This window comes from Oryx dammah, unplaced genomic scaffold, assembly GCF_014754425.2.
Source record: "Oryx dammah isolate SB20612 unplaced genomic scaffold, SCBI_Odam_1.1 HiC_scaffold_8, whole genome shotgun sequence".
In the NCBI taxonomy this organism is placed as follows: domain Eukaryota; kingdom Metazoa; phylum Chordata; class Mammalia; order Artiodactyla; family Bovidae; genus Oryx; species Oryx dammah.
The window spans coordinates 40,611,722-40,627,661 of record NW_024070192.1 but is presented as its reverse complement, the minus strand read 5'-3'; the positions used below and the strand labels follow the sequence as shown (position 1 = coordinate 40,627,661).

Below are 15,940 nucleotides of genomic sequence, written 5' to 3'. Positions count from 1 at the left end.
ATTATACTCACCAAGCGTTTCCAGAAATGTCATACCTACTGCTTTTGAAATGTCACTCTAAGGCCACAGGTAAACAAGTAACTCGCTCAGGAGAAGTGTGAAAGGTGGGCAAGTGAACCGTGAAATGAATTCGCCTACAGGGCTGAGACCAGCCCACACTGGAACCTGTGGCAGTGAAATAAACTGGGGTAACACCGAGGAAATAAATCCATCAACACAAAGAGAGCCTATTACATAGAAGATTTTCACTAGACATAAAGGAGACATCTTTCAACATAATGACTAAAAACTGGAGAAGAGGCAGTGAACCCTCTGCCACTCCAAGTGATCCAGTCCCTTCAACCGCTGGCTGGCGGGGCGCTGGGCTCAAGTTAAGGCAGACCCACTCCGAAGGGAAGGGCGCACGGTGGGAAGGGCTGCGACGTCTTCTGTCTCTTCTAAGGTAGATTCTTTCGAACCTTTGAGGGTTTTTCCCAAGTCCTTTGATTCTTTTCGAACCTTTTGATTCTTTCTATTCTCGGTTCTAAGCGTTAAAGCGCAGCTGGGGAAAGCTGCAACAAAGATGGGAAGGAAGCCAGTGATAGTAGTCAGAGGAAAAGGGGGTGAGAATGAAGGGATAACCCATAAAAAAGAGAATGAGCGAGTAGAGGAGAAGCGGAGCAAACGCAGAAAAGGAAACGGGTAGGAGGGAGAGAGAGAGACAGGAACCCTGACCGAAGAGGAGAGTGACCAAACTACCCAGACAGGAGCAAGGCACGCCCAGAGGGGGGAATCTGCTGCTTTAAGGACGGCCCCGCCCACGGAGTGACGCGGAGGCAGGCCCGCCCACCATTGGCTGCGGCCGGAGGGCGGGATGGGGTTGCTAGGAGCGGAGGGGATCCGGCGGGCCCCGGCCTCCCGGAGCGCGGAGCCCGGGGAACGGAGCCGGGGTTAGCGGAGCTGCTGGAAGATGGCGAGTGGCTGGGACGCGCGGCCGCCCTGGCGGCCCGGGCGCCTCCCGCTGCTGCTGTGTCTACTGCTGCTGCTGCAGCTGCTGCGGAGCCCGGCCCGGGCCGCGCACATCAAGAAGGCGGAGGCGACCACGACGACGACGACCAGCGCGGGCGCCGAGGAGGACGAGGGCCAGTTTGACCGCTACTACCACGAAGAGGAGCTGGGCTCGGCGCTGAGGGAGGCGGCGGCCGCGGGGCCCCCGGGGCTGGCCCGCCTCTTCAGCATCGGCAGCTCGGTGGAGGGCCGGCCGCTGTGGGTGCTGCGCCTCACGGCCGGCCTGGGGCCACCGCCTCCTGACGGCGACCCGGGGCCCGACGCGGCGGGGCCGCTCCTGCCTGGCCGGCCGCAGGTGAAGCTGGTGGGCAACATGCACGGGGACGAGACCGTGTCGCGCCAGGTGCTCGTCTACCTGGCCCGCGAGCTGGCGGCCGGCTACCGCCGCGGGGATCCGCGCCTGGTCCGCCTGCTCAACACCACCGACGTGTACGTGCTGCCCAGCCTCAACCCCGACGGCTTTGAGCGCGCCCGCGAGGGTGACTGCGGCCTCGGCGACAGCGGCCCTCCCGGGGCCAGCGGCCGCGACAACAGCCGCGGCCGCGACCTCAACCGCAGCTTCCCCGACCAGTTCAGCACCGGCGAGCCCCCGTCCCTGGACGACGTGCCGGAGGTGCGCGCCCTGATCGAGTGGATCCGCAGGAACAAGTGAGTACCGCCCTCCCTCCACCCACCTCCCCATCCACGCATCCCTTCGGGGCACAGGCTGGGTCCCTCACTCCGCAGGCGTTCAAACAGTGCTCGCAGGCCCAAGGGACTGGAGTAGTGAGGGCGGAGGACGACACCCCATAAGGGGAACTAGGGCCCAGGCCGCTTAGCCTCTGTCCTCAAGATAATTGTCAGAGAAGCGCTGCCTGGAGGATGTCATTTATTCAAAGAATGCAGAGAGCCGCCGTTTGGCTGGAGGGGAGACTCCTTTCTGGCTTTCTGGTCCCTGTTCTCACAGGACAGTAGAATAAGCGATGGAAGAGACCTTCAGGATGACCTCGGTCAGCTCGCTTATTTTATAGATAAACTGACAAAATTGCGGTTATGTCATGACTACAGGCACTGTGCTAAACCCCGTGGACTGCATGATCTCAGTTTATGTTGGACACAACCTTATGAGGCAGGCAGCATTCTCATTCTTGTTTTGCATGTGGCGGAAATCGAGAGTAAGATTGTAAATAATTTACATAGTATGAAAATCATTTACATATTACGGAAGTAGCTGGAACTGGACTCAGGCATTTAGTCAGTGTTCTGAGCCCTGGAGGGAGCGTGTAGCCTACAGATGACACCCGTGGGGTCTTTCTCTTGGTTATTTGATAAAAACTGATTCTCTTCCAGTCTTTGCTTCTGACTCAGCTATGGAGCCTATAGATATGGCTGGCCAGAGAACTCCTCCGGATCTGGAACCTTCACCTGGGAGCAGCCTCATTTTAGACTCTGAAAGGTTTCTGATTCCATTTATGCACATTATTAGTGGACCAGAGTCGAATGGCTAATTGTCACACTTATACACAACACACACAAACACACCTTAGGTGTTAGTAAGTGCCACGTGGGATTTAAAATATTAAAAGAAGCATAAGGACCTCAAGAAATAGGTGTATGACATGAGACAATGCTAAATATAGAGGAGGTGTGTTTATGTACCCAGTTAAGCTTTACGGGAATTGCTCCTACTGACAAAACATGTGTGGGATGCTATAATAGGGGTCATCTCTGTGAAAGAGGGAGAACTTGAGTCTTAAGAGATGGGTAGGATTTTCGGCAAAAAGGAGGAGAGTAATAGAGGAAGAGGGAACTTATGGAATCATGTCCAAAGTGACCAGGCACCTCTTCCCTTTCTCAGCTATTGGCTTTGCCAACATACCCTCTTTTTTGTGTCTTCCTAAGACTTGTAAAGGATTTCCTTGGTGGCTCAGTGGTAAAAATCTGCCTGCCAATGCAGGAGACCTGGGTTCGATCCCTGGATGGGGACGATCCCCTGGAGAAGGGAATGGCTACCCACTCCAGTAGTCCTGCCTGGGAAATCCCATGGACAGAAGGAGCCTGGGCTACAGCCCATGGGGTTGCAGAAGAGTGGGACACAATTTAGTGACCGAAGAACAATGACATAGGCTTGTGGAGCAATTAAGCTTTCTATCCTGATCTGAAGATTTCTAAGTGACAAATAAAAGCAATAATGAACTCAGGTGTTTTCCTGTAGGACTTAGAATCATCTCTTCTACAAGATTCAGTATGTATGTAGCAGACCTTGAAAAATTCATGGACATTATGACAATCCTAGATTCGTTTTCTCTCCCCACCTTTCACTTTACTCCTTCTGAGAGGAGTAGGCATTAATCCCTGGGAGGCATTAATTTCACATACACTTTCTGGGAAGATTTTTCTTTTAAAGATAATGATGTCAGGCTCTCTGAACAGTTGCATAAGAAGTGTGACTTTAAGCAATGCAAACAGTCTAAAATGCTCCATCATGACCTTTACAAGGATGTAAATTCTGTGAGTAGATATTTCTGTTCAGTATTCTGCTGTGAACAAAAATAAAAATAAGCTCTGTCTTGGTGCAAATCACCTTGAGACTATACTGAAAGCTTTGAACTTTAAAATTAGAAGCAAAAATGTGCTCCCTGGACAACTCTTTCACATCACCAGTATTTAATGATTACAAGGTATGGTCCAGGCTGGGTTGTTCAATGGTAGAAGCTTGTGAAGATTTGAAAAGCTCATCTGTGACGGTTGGTATTACACAGAAAGTTGCTCTCTTTTGTGGCTATGGACTACCCTAGTCATATCCTCCCTCTTTTCAAATGTAACTCTAAATCAGAAGGAAAAGTAGGTGAGTATTTAGGGTAAAAGTATACCCGTCCATCCTCAGTCATAAATAATTCAAAATGCGTATTATTTAATGGTTATTCAGTAACAAGGGATACATGAATAAAGTAAAAAACAAGCACACGCATGATCTGAGATTGATTCTTAAATATAGAGTCAGCTTTATGGAGAGGAAATTCTAAAACCACAGACAGTGGTTTTAGTACCTTTTTCAGTGTATTCAGTGAAGTAAACTATTTGCATAATTTCTCGATATACTAGTTACCCAGCTGTATTAGAACTAGATTTTTTGGTCATTGTTGCTTTGAATATGTAAAATTTAAAAACTCATTTTCTCCTGCTTAGGAAAGTGAAGTTTATTTTCTTTGTTTCAGTTTATACTTCACCCATTCAGTGACTTTGTGCTGTTGACAGTTGACTCATATGCTTAGGAAAATATATAAGATTTTAACTCCATCATTAAAATATTTTATAGTTTACTTGACCCTCATATTTTTGGCACACTTCTTTACTTAAATATAGCTGCTTAGACTTTAGTAGATTGTGCAAAAATGATTTTTTGGGTATCTTTGTGAAAAGCATTGTATTATTGGGGTGAGTACAGTTCCCTGAAACCTTTAGAATTTAGTTTATCAGACATCAAGTTTTCTTAATTTTTTACAGTTATTTACAGATTTATCTGGGGACCATAACAGAGTTAACTTAGAGATGGATTTTTTAATATCTATAGACTTGTTTATAATTTTTATTATATATTAAGCAGCTACTTTAAATCTTATGCAAGAAATGATATATGATATTGAAGTCAAGTGTGAGAAACACTTAAGAGAACTGATTTGAATGGAAACTAAAATACCCTTCAAATAAAATTGGATTGATATCAAGGTTGGTTTGACAAAGACTAAAAGCAATAATCTTATAGCCACTATAATAGATATCACTTTCTCTTGAAATTGTCCTTACTAGAGTGGCACTGGTACTTTTAAAACTATGTAAGTAGAGTAAGGAAAATCTAATAATTTATCACTGGAGTAGATTGCAAATATTTCATTGTTCTAAAGGTATTCGGTTAGGCTACTTTAATAGTGTTTCTGAGAAGTGTTAGAAGAAATGACAAAGTGAGAAACAGCTTTTAGCAGAGAATCTTGGAATTTAAAGTCTTAATTGAAAATATATGTTAAAATAGCATGCTTCACTTACTTAGAATATTCAGTTATCCACTTTTTTCCCATTAGAATACAAATGCCACGAGGGCATCTTTGTATTTGTTTCTTCTCTGATGTATTCCCTAGTGTCTAGAACATTTGGCTTATAGTTGACACTCAAGAAAATTTGTTGCTGACTGGATTGCCTGAACTGGGCTGGCCTTCTTTATAACTCCCCAAGTCATTGCTGGGGGGAATAGTACTTAAATTATTTAAAGCATAGAAGCCAAAAAGTAAATAGTTAATACCTTGCTATGGAGGAGGGTTGGGTAAGGTGGAGTTAGAGTGTTAGAATATACACTTAGTTTTTGCTTCTGTATCATTCTTTCTGGCATTGGAAGTTGGGGGTGGATTGATAGTCTGTAAGGCAGTGATTCCCTGAGCAGGATGCAAATATCTCCAAAGAAAGGAACATTTGTTGAGCAGATGCTTGAAAGCAGTCATTGTGCTGGAAGACATTGTACATGTATTACCTTATTTAATTTTCTGTAACCACCCTGGGAAGCAGGTAGCATTAATCCCCATTATACAGGTGAGAGAAAAACTAGGGTTCAATGGATTTAGAGGCAGCAGCTTTACCTGACCATGTTAGTAGTGAGTGACCTGTCTGGGAAACAAAATGCTCTTACCCATATTTGCCTGGTTTCAGAGCCTCTGCTATTGCCACGACACCAAATGGTCTTCTCCTCTGGTGTCTGGAATTGTGCTAACTGTAATTATGTTAGTTATTAAGCTCGACTTTTTTCATAGTCTGTTCTGGTATTTATTCACTGTCTTTATCAGCTCATTTCTGTCTTCTGAGGACAGATTCTGTGTTATAAGTAATTTTTATTGTTTGACGTCCTCTGGGAGGTACTAATCATATTTAACTTTTCAAATTAAACATATCATAGACTTAATTCTCTTTCAAGCGTATAAAATGTTATAGATCAACCCCCTTTAGAATTTCTGTAGGTCAGTTTCTTTCAGTCACCAAAAGGCAGAAGCAAAAAATCCAATTTCAACTGCAAAAAGTGTTTAATCTCCAGCCATAGAAACAGGTTGAGCTGTTACATGAGTGGAAAATGTATAAATAGGCTGCAGCATGTTTTTGCCTTTAGCTTTTACCGTAAAAGGAGTTCTTCAGTATTTCTGTATCTATAAATGTGACTGGATTGTAAGTGGGTTCACTTAAAAGTAAAAAAATAACAAAAATTAAAATGTTTCTTTTTATAGAAGCAGCCTTATCTTCATGTCAGTTTATTTTTTAATGGCCCAACCAGGGACCTTGGTCCTAAAAAGAGAGCTGCTTTTACAGTGATACAATGTTCTGTATTGTTTTTCTCTGAAAGCAACTCACTGTGTCAGGTCTCTCCTCCAGCCCCACCACCAATCTTCTCAACTATGGTGTCTCTCTCGAAAATGCGAGGTTAGTGTATTGTGAAACTGGAATGAGGCAAAACACATCCTGTTTTAATTTATTTGTCTCCGAATCTCAAAAATTCTCTCTGGACAGTAATATAAAAAGCATGAAACTTATTAACCCAACTTGTGTATTCAACAAATATTTATTTATGTAAGCCACACTTTCTATGAGATTGACACATTATGAAGTACACGAATTAGATTGAGCTCTATGAAATTGCCATTTTTGTAGGTCAAAACATGGTTGAATATTGGCAAGTTCATATTGTTCAACCTAATCGAGGTCCCTGAATAAGACATCTCCTAAAACATTAATTTCTACTGTGTTATTAAGCTAGTTTTTTCAATGATTGGAAAATTCTTTAAAGTTATTTGAAGTTCAGTTCAGTTCAGTCGTATCCAACTCTTTGTGACCCCATGAATTGCAGCACGCCAGGCCTCCCTGTCCATCACCAACTCCCGGAGTTCACTCAGACTCATGTCCATTGAGTCAGTGATGCCATCCAGCCATCTTATCCTCTGTCATCCCCTTCTCCTCCTGCCCCCAATCCCTCCCAGCATCAGAGTCTTTTCCAATGAATCAACTCTTCACATGAGGTGGCCATTTGAAGTTAAGGAATTGTAAAAACTGCTTGAAATTTGTTGAATGGATAATGCTTTCTTTCCATTTTCCTTCTATGTTGTTTGGTCAAATTATAACTGTTGATAGAATGGTCTTCTAGGTCTCAAGAGGAATATCTAAGTTCGTTGATAAAAGATGTAGAATTTTAAAATATATATTTTCTGTGCCTTTAAAAAAGTGATATGTGGTTTTTATTTTCCAAGGTTTGTGCTTTCCGGAAACCTGCATGGTGGCTCGGTGGTAGCAAGCTATCCCTTTGATGATTCTCCAGAACATAAGGCCACTGGAGTCTATAGCAAAACTTCAGATGATGAAGTATTTAGATATCTGGCAAAAGCCTATGCTTCAAACCATCCCATAATGAAAACTGGTGCCCCTCATTGTCCGGGAGATGAAGATGAGACTTTTAAAGATGGGATCACGAATGGTGCGCACTGGTATGATGTGGAAGGTATGTAAAGCCCTGAATTTGCTATATTTTCCTCCTTGTTCATTTAACTTTCCTGAGCACACTCTGGGTGGAAAAGAGCAAATAAACTTCAAGAAATTATGATTTTTTTAATCTTGAAAATTTCAAACCCACAGTAAAATTGAAAGAAAACTCCATGAACACACTTGTATGTTTTGTTCAGTCACTAAGTCATGTCAGACTCTTTGTGACCCTGTGGACTGTAGCCCGTCAGGCTCCTCTGTCCGTGGGATTTCCCAGGCAAGAATACTGGAGTGGGTTACCATTTCCTTCTCCAGGGGCTCTTCCTGGACCAGGGATGGAACCCACATCTCTTACATTGGCAGGAAGATTCTTTACCACTGAGCCACCAGGAAAGCCCGAACACCTGTATATCCTTTATTTAAATTTGCCAACAGTTATCTTACCACAAATATTGGTCCTCTTCCCCCCACTCCGCCCACACACACACTCACACACTCTCTCTCTCTCTCTTTTGTCAGATGATCCAAAAGTAGGTTGCAGATTTCATGACACTTCACCTGTAAATACCTCTCAAGTATGTATTTCCTAAATACAGGGACATTCTCGTATATAACCCTTGTACCATTACTGTAATTGAGAAATCAACAGTAACTCAGTGCTGTCATCCCACATCTGCTTGCATGTAACTCAGATTTCCTGTATTACCCCACCACATATCCCATACAGCTCCTTTTCTTCCTGATCCGATGCAGTCAAGCCTCCAGCATTTTGCATGTGCCTCTTGTGTTTTTTAGTTTCCCTCATCTAAAACAGTCATGTTGACAGTCTCTTTTCTTAATGATGGTGAATCTGTTGAAGTGTCCAGGCCAGTTGTCCCACAGAACAGCGCATATTCTAGATTTGTCTGTTTCTTCATGATGAGATTATCAGGTCCAAATTTCCAGCAAGACCATTACACTGATCACATGAAAAGACACATAAAATCAGTCGGCTTGAATTGTTTACCGTTTCTCTTTAAGTGTTACAAAAACAGCTATTGTTCTTTTTAAACTTTCGGTATCCTTTGAATAACAACTTTTTGTTTTTATGCACAGGCTTAGACAATTTAACTAAGAGTAATCAGAAGAAACAGTCAATCCATGAAAATATTATCAGTGTAAAACTTTATTCTCTTCTTAGAATCTACCCATGGTGAATGCCTTAGGTCAAGAGTCCTTAACCTCCAGAATCTAATGCCTGATGCTTTGAAATGCAGTTGATATAATAATAATAATAGAAAAAAAGTGCACAATAAGCATAACGTGCTTGAATCATCCCACAACCATCCCCACCACCCTCCATGGAAAAATTGTCTTCCACAAGACCGGTACCTGGTGTCAAAAAGGTTGGGGACTGCTGCCTTGGGTTTTCGCTTACCCTATTATTTTTATTGGCAGTCAGTCACATTATAAAGTATCTTATGACATTTCTCTTAATGTGCCTTCTTTAAAATATTTGAATAACTGTGAATTTTTATGTCAAGCCAAGAATACCCAAATTGGGTACTAAGTTTCAGGACTTGATACTTTCTATAGTTTTCTGATTCTCCTATAGTTTCTACCCATGTTTCTTATATATAACTAGTGAGTTGAACTATTTAGAAAGGGGTATGAAATACATAGAAGCCAAACTTTCTGCCTGTAACAATTAGAGGTGGTTTGAAAACCATTAATAAATTTTAAAGATAAGGGATATACTTTAATGTTTAATTTCATTTCAGTCTTTAGCAAATATTAACTAAGACTCTGCAGGGCTTGCGGAGTCTTAGTTCTTTGACCAGGGATTGAACCTACACCCTCCACAGTGAAAACTTGGGTCTTAGCCACTGAATTGCTAGGGAATTCCCTTTAGCAAATATATTTAATAAAACCAGATTTCTTTTTTTTTAATAGGGTACAAAATCCTATTTTTTTAATATAAATTTATTTATTTTAATTGGAGGTTAATTACTTTACAATATTGTATTGGTTTTGCCACACATTAACATGAATCCACCACAGGTATACACATGTTCCCCATCCTGAAGCCCCCTTCCTCTTCTCTTCCTGTACCATCCCTCTGGGTCATCCCAGTGCACCAGCCCCAAGCATCCTGTATCATGCATTGAGCCTGGACTGGCGATTCGTTTCCCATATGATATTATACATGTTTCAATGCCATACTCCCAAGTCATCCCACCCTCGCCCTCTCCCAGAGTCCAAAAGACTGTTCTATACATCTGTGTCTCTTTTGCTGTCTTGCATACAGGGTTATCGTTACCATCTTTCTAAATTCCATATATATGCGTTAGTATACTGTATTGGTGTTTTTCTTTCTGGCTTACTTCACTCTGTAAAATCGGCTCCAGTTTCATCCACCTCACTGGAACTGATTCAAATGTATTCTTTTTAATGGCTGAGTAATACTCCATTGTGTATATGTACCACAGCTTTCTTATCTATTCATCTGCTAATGGACATCTAAGTTGCTTCCATGTCCTGGCTATTATAACCAGATTTCTTGAACTAGTGGTTTTGTGATGTTGTCAAATTACTTCATTATTTGAGATCCTATCTAAAATAATGGACTAAAACTAATTTTTCCTTTTTGGAAAATGTTGTTAAAGGTTAGAAAATAATTTCTAATTGACAGTTGACTAAGGAAGATAAATACATGTGATACTATTTAAAAAGTAAGTGTGTTTCCTTCACAGTAAGTAAGATTATTTGGTTAAGCCAGGCAACAGGTTTTTCTGAGTCTTCTAGCATCTCAAGGAGCTCAGTTTTGCTGCTGCCATTATTTTTTTACATAATTTATTTGGCTGCACTGAGTCTTGATTGCAGCACATGGGATCTAGTTTCCTGGCCAGGAATGGAACTCCAACCCCTTGTACTGGGAGCTTGGGGTCTTAGCCACTGGACCACCAGGGAAGTCCCTATTCTTGTTTTTGTGAGCATCTACTTCTCTCCTGTTTTAGCTGGGTAGTCAGACGTATTTTATGTTATTTATACAATAACTAGCTTTTATCTCTTACTGCCTTAGCAATATTGAGCAGTTTCAGTAGTTTCTTGAGAGTGTGAGTGTGTGTGTGTGTTTTAACAGCTTTATCAAGGTATAATGGACATACAATAAACTGGACAGACTTAAAGTGTATAGTTTGGTAAGTTTCAACATATATGTGTACCCATGAAACATACATGTTGTTTCAGTAGTTTCAACAGGGCAAATTTGTTGTTTATCTTATACTGGACTGTAGTGAGTAAGGTGTTGTGAAACCTTGTGACTAGGCATATATGCAAACCCAGATGTCCTGGCGTAACTTACTGACACTTTATGTGATGTATTGAGAAATTCTAACTCAAAGAAGTAGAGACTTTTAGAGCTGAAAATGAATGTATTGATCTAGTCCAACTCTATTGCTTTACAGGAAATCAAGGCTTTAGTGGTGAAATAACTTGTGGACATCATTTATTTACCGAGCAGATATTTACTGAGCCTTTGCCACATCCTATATACTGTATTAAAGACATGGTGTGAACAAAACAAACAGTTCCTGCTCCTGGGGGTGAGGAAGTACATCAGTAGCGGGGGTGTGAGGCAATTTGGCCCCCAGAACCTTCACCTTCCTTGCCAGGATTGATTCAGTGTATCTAGCTACCTACGTGGGTGGCCCTGCTTCTCTCAAACCTCAGGCTCCATCCAGGGAATGACTGTCCTAATAAGGCCTGTGAATAGTCGTTGTCTTCTGCTAAAGCCTGTTATTGTGACAGCCTAAACAACCTATTCATGCAGCAGTCCTCTCTATTTTTTTTTAAAAACCACAATGTGCTGATTTGTATGCCTTTTGTTTACCATTCTTTATTCTTTCCTTCCTTTATGGTTTTGAAGACATTATTTAAAAAATCCTCTGATGGTTTAGGGTGTTTATTCTAAAGGAAACTTAATGAAACTGAATTATAGTTTCAGTCAACTTTAAGAATTGCCCTCTTTCAACTGACAGGAATTTTTAAAAGGGCAAGTAACCGCCTATATAAAGAAGAGAGGTATGAAATGTGACCAGATAATGTGTCTGTAACTAATTCAGGTTTGTGTGTGTGTGTGTGTGTATGTGTATGTGAATTTAAACTCCTTTGATCATGAGGCCAACCATTCCCTGCATAAAGTGGAGGTCTGACGGAGCAGCACTAATGTGCTCTAAATATTGAGGTATGTTTGGCTTGAGGTAGATTGCTGACAAAGGAAGGAGCATGGGGGAAATCAAACCAAGCTGTTTTGAACAGCATACAAGGTTAGATTTGGTCCAAAAATGGACTGAAAAGTTTATTCTTTTTTTTTTTTTTTTGAAAAGCTTATTCTTGAGTAGCATTTTCTGTGTCATTAAGCAGGGCAATATGTTATAATTCTTCTGTCATCAGAAAATTGGAATCTGTATAAAATAAAAAAGAATCAAATGGACAGTCTAGAAATATAATATCTGATCTTAAGAAATAGACAAATCCATAATTACAGTAGGAGATTTTAAACATACCTTTCTTAGTAATTTTTAGATCATGAAGACAAAAATATCAGTAAGGACAGACGATTTAAATAACATAAACCAATCTGATCTAATGAACTTGTACAAAATACTGTCCTCATATTTAATTTTCCTGCAGTCTTTTTATAATCCAAAGTATATACGATAAGGAGTTTATCATTGGTCCCACTTAAGGTAGATGTGTCTAGTTCTGTTAGTGCTTTGTGTTACTTTGTTCTAAAGTATATATATTAAAAACAAATATACTAAAACATACTGAACTTAAAGCATTCTTATGTCTTTGCTTATTTCACATTTTAGTAGGATCGAGTCTGAACTTTTCAGTCTGACACTTAGCCTTTTAACCTTGTACACGTTTCTAACCTTCTCTCCTACCTCTCACCCACCACTGAATGACTTGTGCTGTGCTGTGCTCAGTCATGTCTGGCTCTTTGCAGCCCCATGGACTGGTAGCCCACCAGGTTCCTCTGTCCATGGATTTTCTCAGGCAAGAATACTGGAGCAGGTTGCCATTTCCTACACCAGGAGAGCTTTCCGACCTAGGGATCGAATCTGCCTCTCTTGCCTCTCCTGCATCGATAGGTGGATTCTTTACTACTGAGCCACCTGGGAAGCCCTGAACTATTTGTCCTTCTCCAAAAATGTGAACCTTCAGGTACTGGGCTGCTGTCTGTCTGGTATGCACTTCTCCAGTTCAGCTGTAACCTTCTCTGAAACCTTTGCTACAGTAACTGTCACTCTGTTGCCTTCCTAGAGCTTTTTGTTTAACATCAGTAAAATGTTTATCTACTTCTGTTGTTAGTTTTTTGTATCTTCTGCTAGAGTGTGAATTCTTTGATAAGGACTTGGCTGTGCTTAGTCACTCAGTCGTGTCTGACTCTTTGCAACTCCATGGACTGTATACAGTCTGCCAGGCTCCTCTGTCCATGGAGATTCTCTGGGCAAGAATACTGGAGTGAGGTGCCATGCCCTCCAGGGAATCTTCCCAACCCAGGGATTGAACCCAGGTCTTCCACATTGCAGGTGGATTCTTTATTGTCTGAGCCACCAGGGAAGCCCAGGAATACTGGACTAGGTAGCCTATCCCTTCTCCAGGGGAACTTCCTGACCCAGGAATCAAACTTGGGGTCTCCTGCATTGCAGGCAGATTCTTTACCACCTGAATTACCCGGGAAGCCCTTGATAAGGACAGTGTGATGCTATTTATGCAAAATGTATCACCAGGGAAAAAGTCCTACAGGAAGTAAGACTGGGGAGGTTTTTACAGTTATTTGGAATAAGATCTTTTTTTTTGGAGATAAGCGCTTTGTCTAGAGGGATGCCATGGGAATGAAAAGGGAGTATGAGATATATGAGAAATTGTATGAGACGAGTTGCAGAATTAACAGTGAGACAGTAGGACAGAGTATCTAGGCAGAGAAAGGCATAACTTTGAGACCTTGAGCCTGGATTAGTAAGAATGATCACGGAAATGGGGGAAAAAAACTACTTGGAAGAAGTGTGTGTGTGTGTTTTCTCTTTAGATGGGAGAAGAGTGAAATTGGAGGTGGTACTGGATGTACCAGTTACAAGTACCTAAAGTACAGTTGGAAGATAGGCTCTGGGGCTTAGGAAAGAGGTCAAGATGATAAAGACATTTAGGAGTTATGAGACATGTGGAAAGCATATGTCCGTGAACTTGATTTTGAAAATTGAATTGATATTGTTTCCTGGCATCATTTAATTGCTTAGAGCCAGAAATTCAACTGGGAAAAAATATATATATATATGAACAGATGGATGCTTTTTCATCTCCAAAGTGAATATACTTCTGGCATTTTGTATTGGGATGTTTTCTTTAAGGAACGCCAACAGTTTAGATAGTCTCACCCTGCTCATATGTTAAGAATACTTTCGATAATCAAATGTGCATTAGTAAAGGACTTTTGGCTTATCTGATTTTGTACATTAAGGAGCTTTTGTACATTGGACCTCTTCCTTTTTTCTCTCTCTTGACCTGAGTGGCACCTTATTTAAAAGGAAAGCAAAGATGTAAAATGATACTCAAACAGGATATTTGCTTCTGTTTGAGTCACCAGTTTGCTTTAGCAAACTGAAATATAGCCTCATATGAAAAAAATCTCACCTTTAGGAACAGCGTGCTTGTATATTTTGTAATGTAGTAATAGACTTTCATGAAGGTTGAGTACCAAATGCTAAATACCACTTTAGGATGTGGCCCCTAAATCTTCAGATACCATGTCTAAAACTTAGATGTGTTTTTATTTTTTTAAAATATAGATGGTAGAAAATGAGAAAGTACTTAAAAACAACAACAACAACACTCACTCTCTTTCTCTCCCCTTTTTGCTCTCCCTTCTTCCTATCCCTCTTGCCTTCCCCTCCTTCATTCTTTTTCTTTTCCTTTCCCTCTCCCTATAAAAGCTACCACCTCATCCTGGACACCCTGGTTGTATTACTTCAGCTCTGAAGTGCTACTCCTCTGAAGTGGTCAGAACATGATAAGACACCCATAACCTTCCTATGGTTAATAACCCATGGGTAGTTGGCTGCACCACCAAATCCTTCCTGTAATGTCCCAGTAGACTCCCCAGAATCTCACCCTGCAGCCTCATCACATCACTGTGGTGTCAACTCAACAGCCCATGGTCCCCCAGCAACCAGTGGTGCCAGTCCCTGGCCAACATTCCATGAATCCAACCCAACAGCACCAGCCAAACTTTCCGTTGCTCATGCAGCAGCCCTTCTGGCCCCAGTCCATCCAGCCACAGGCTCACTAGCGCCCTGCCAGCCCAGCCACCCGACCCAGCCCTTGCTGCCAGAGCCACCTTGCCCCCAGGGTTCCCCATGCAGCCTCTGTCCTCCATGTTTCCTGGCCTGCCTCTGGAAGCTTGGCCAGAAACAGACAAGACCAAACAGGAAGAAGTGGATTTAAAGATCAGAAAATGAATTGCTTTCAGAATGACACAGGAACACAACAATTTGTTCCTGCCCTCACTTTACTTAGTAAATTCTGTAACTAAAAATAAGTACCATTACCCAATAAATGTTTTTTAAATTAAAAAAATCTTACTCAGCTATTAAAAAGAATACATTTGAATCAGTTCTAATGAGGTGGATGAAACTGGAGCCGATTTTACAGAGTGAAGTAAGCCAGAAAGAAAAACACCAATACAATATACTAACGCATATATATGGAATTTAGAAAGATGGTAACGATAACCCTGTATGCGAGACAGCAAAAGAGACACAGATGTATAGAACAGTCTTTTGGACTCTGTGGGTGAGGGCGAGGATGGGATGACTTGGGAGAGTGGCATTGAAACATGTATATTATCATCAGTCCAGTTCAGTCGCTCAGTCGTGTCCAACTCTTTGCAACCCCATGAATCGCAGCCCGCCAGGCCTCCCTGTCCATCACCAACTCCTGGAATTCACTCGGACTCACATCCATTGAGTCAGTGATGCCATCCAGCCATCTCATCCTCTGTCGTCCCCTTCTCCTCCTGCCCCCAATCCCTCCCAGCCAGTCCAGGTTCGATGCATGATATAGGATGCTCGGGGCTGGTGCACTGGGATGACCCAGAGGGATGCTCTGGGGAGGAAAGTGGGAGGGGGGTTCAGGATGGGGAGCACATGTACACCCAGGCGGATTCATGTCAATATATGGCAAAACCACTACAAAATTTTAAAGTAATTAGCCTCCAATTAAAATAAATACATTTATATTTAAAAAAAAAAAAGGAAAATGCACTCAAAGAATTATGTGAGATAAAGTGTTGGCCAAGTTAGACAAAACTGAAAACAGATTCAAGACTGTGTACTTTAACTTTGTAGAATCATATCATTAG

At 41.8% G+C, this 15,940-nt stretch overlaps 1 protein-coding gene and 1 pseudogene across 1 annotated transcript in view; both read left to right on the top strand.

Annotated features, from left to right (window-relative positions):
- The first annotated feature begins 884 nt into the window (after nucleotides 1–884).
- The window catches only part of CPD (carboxypeptidase D), a 71,263-nt gene continuing 56,207 nt past the window's right edge, over nucleotides 885–15,940 (top strand). Inside the window, exons 1-2 of the mRNA XM_040243816.1 lie at nucleotides 885–1,695; nucleotides 7,305–7,552. Coding sequence (XP_040099750.1) covers nucleotides 950–1,695; nucleotides 7,305–7,552 — 994 coding nt within the window. The 5' untranslated portion in view covers nucleotides 885–949. The remainder of the gene's footprint in view (nucleotides 1,696–7,304; nucleotides 7,553–15,940) is intronic.
- Nucleotides 13,413–15,165, top strand: LOC120866526 (annotated as a pseudogene).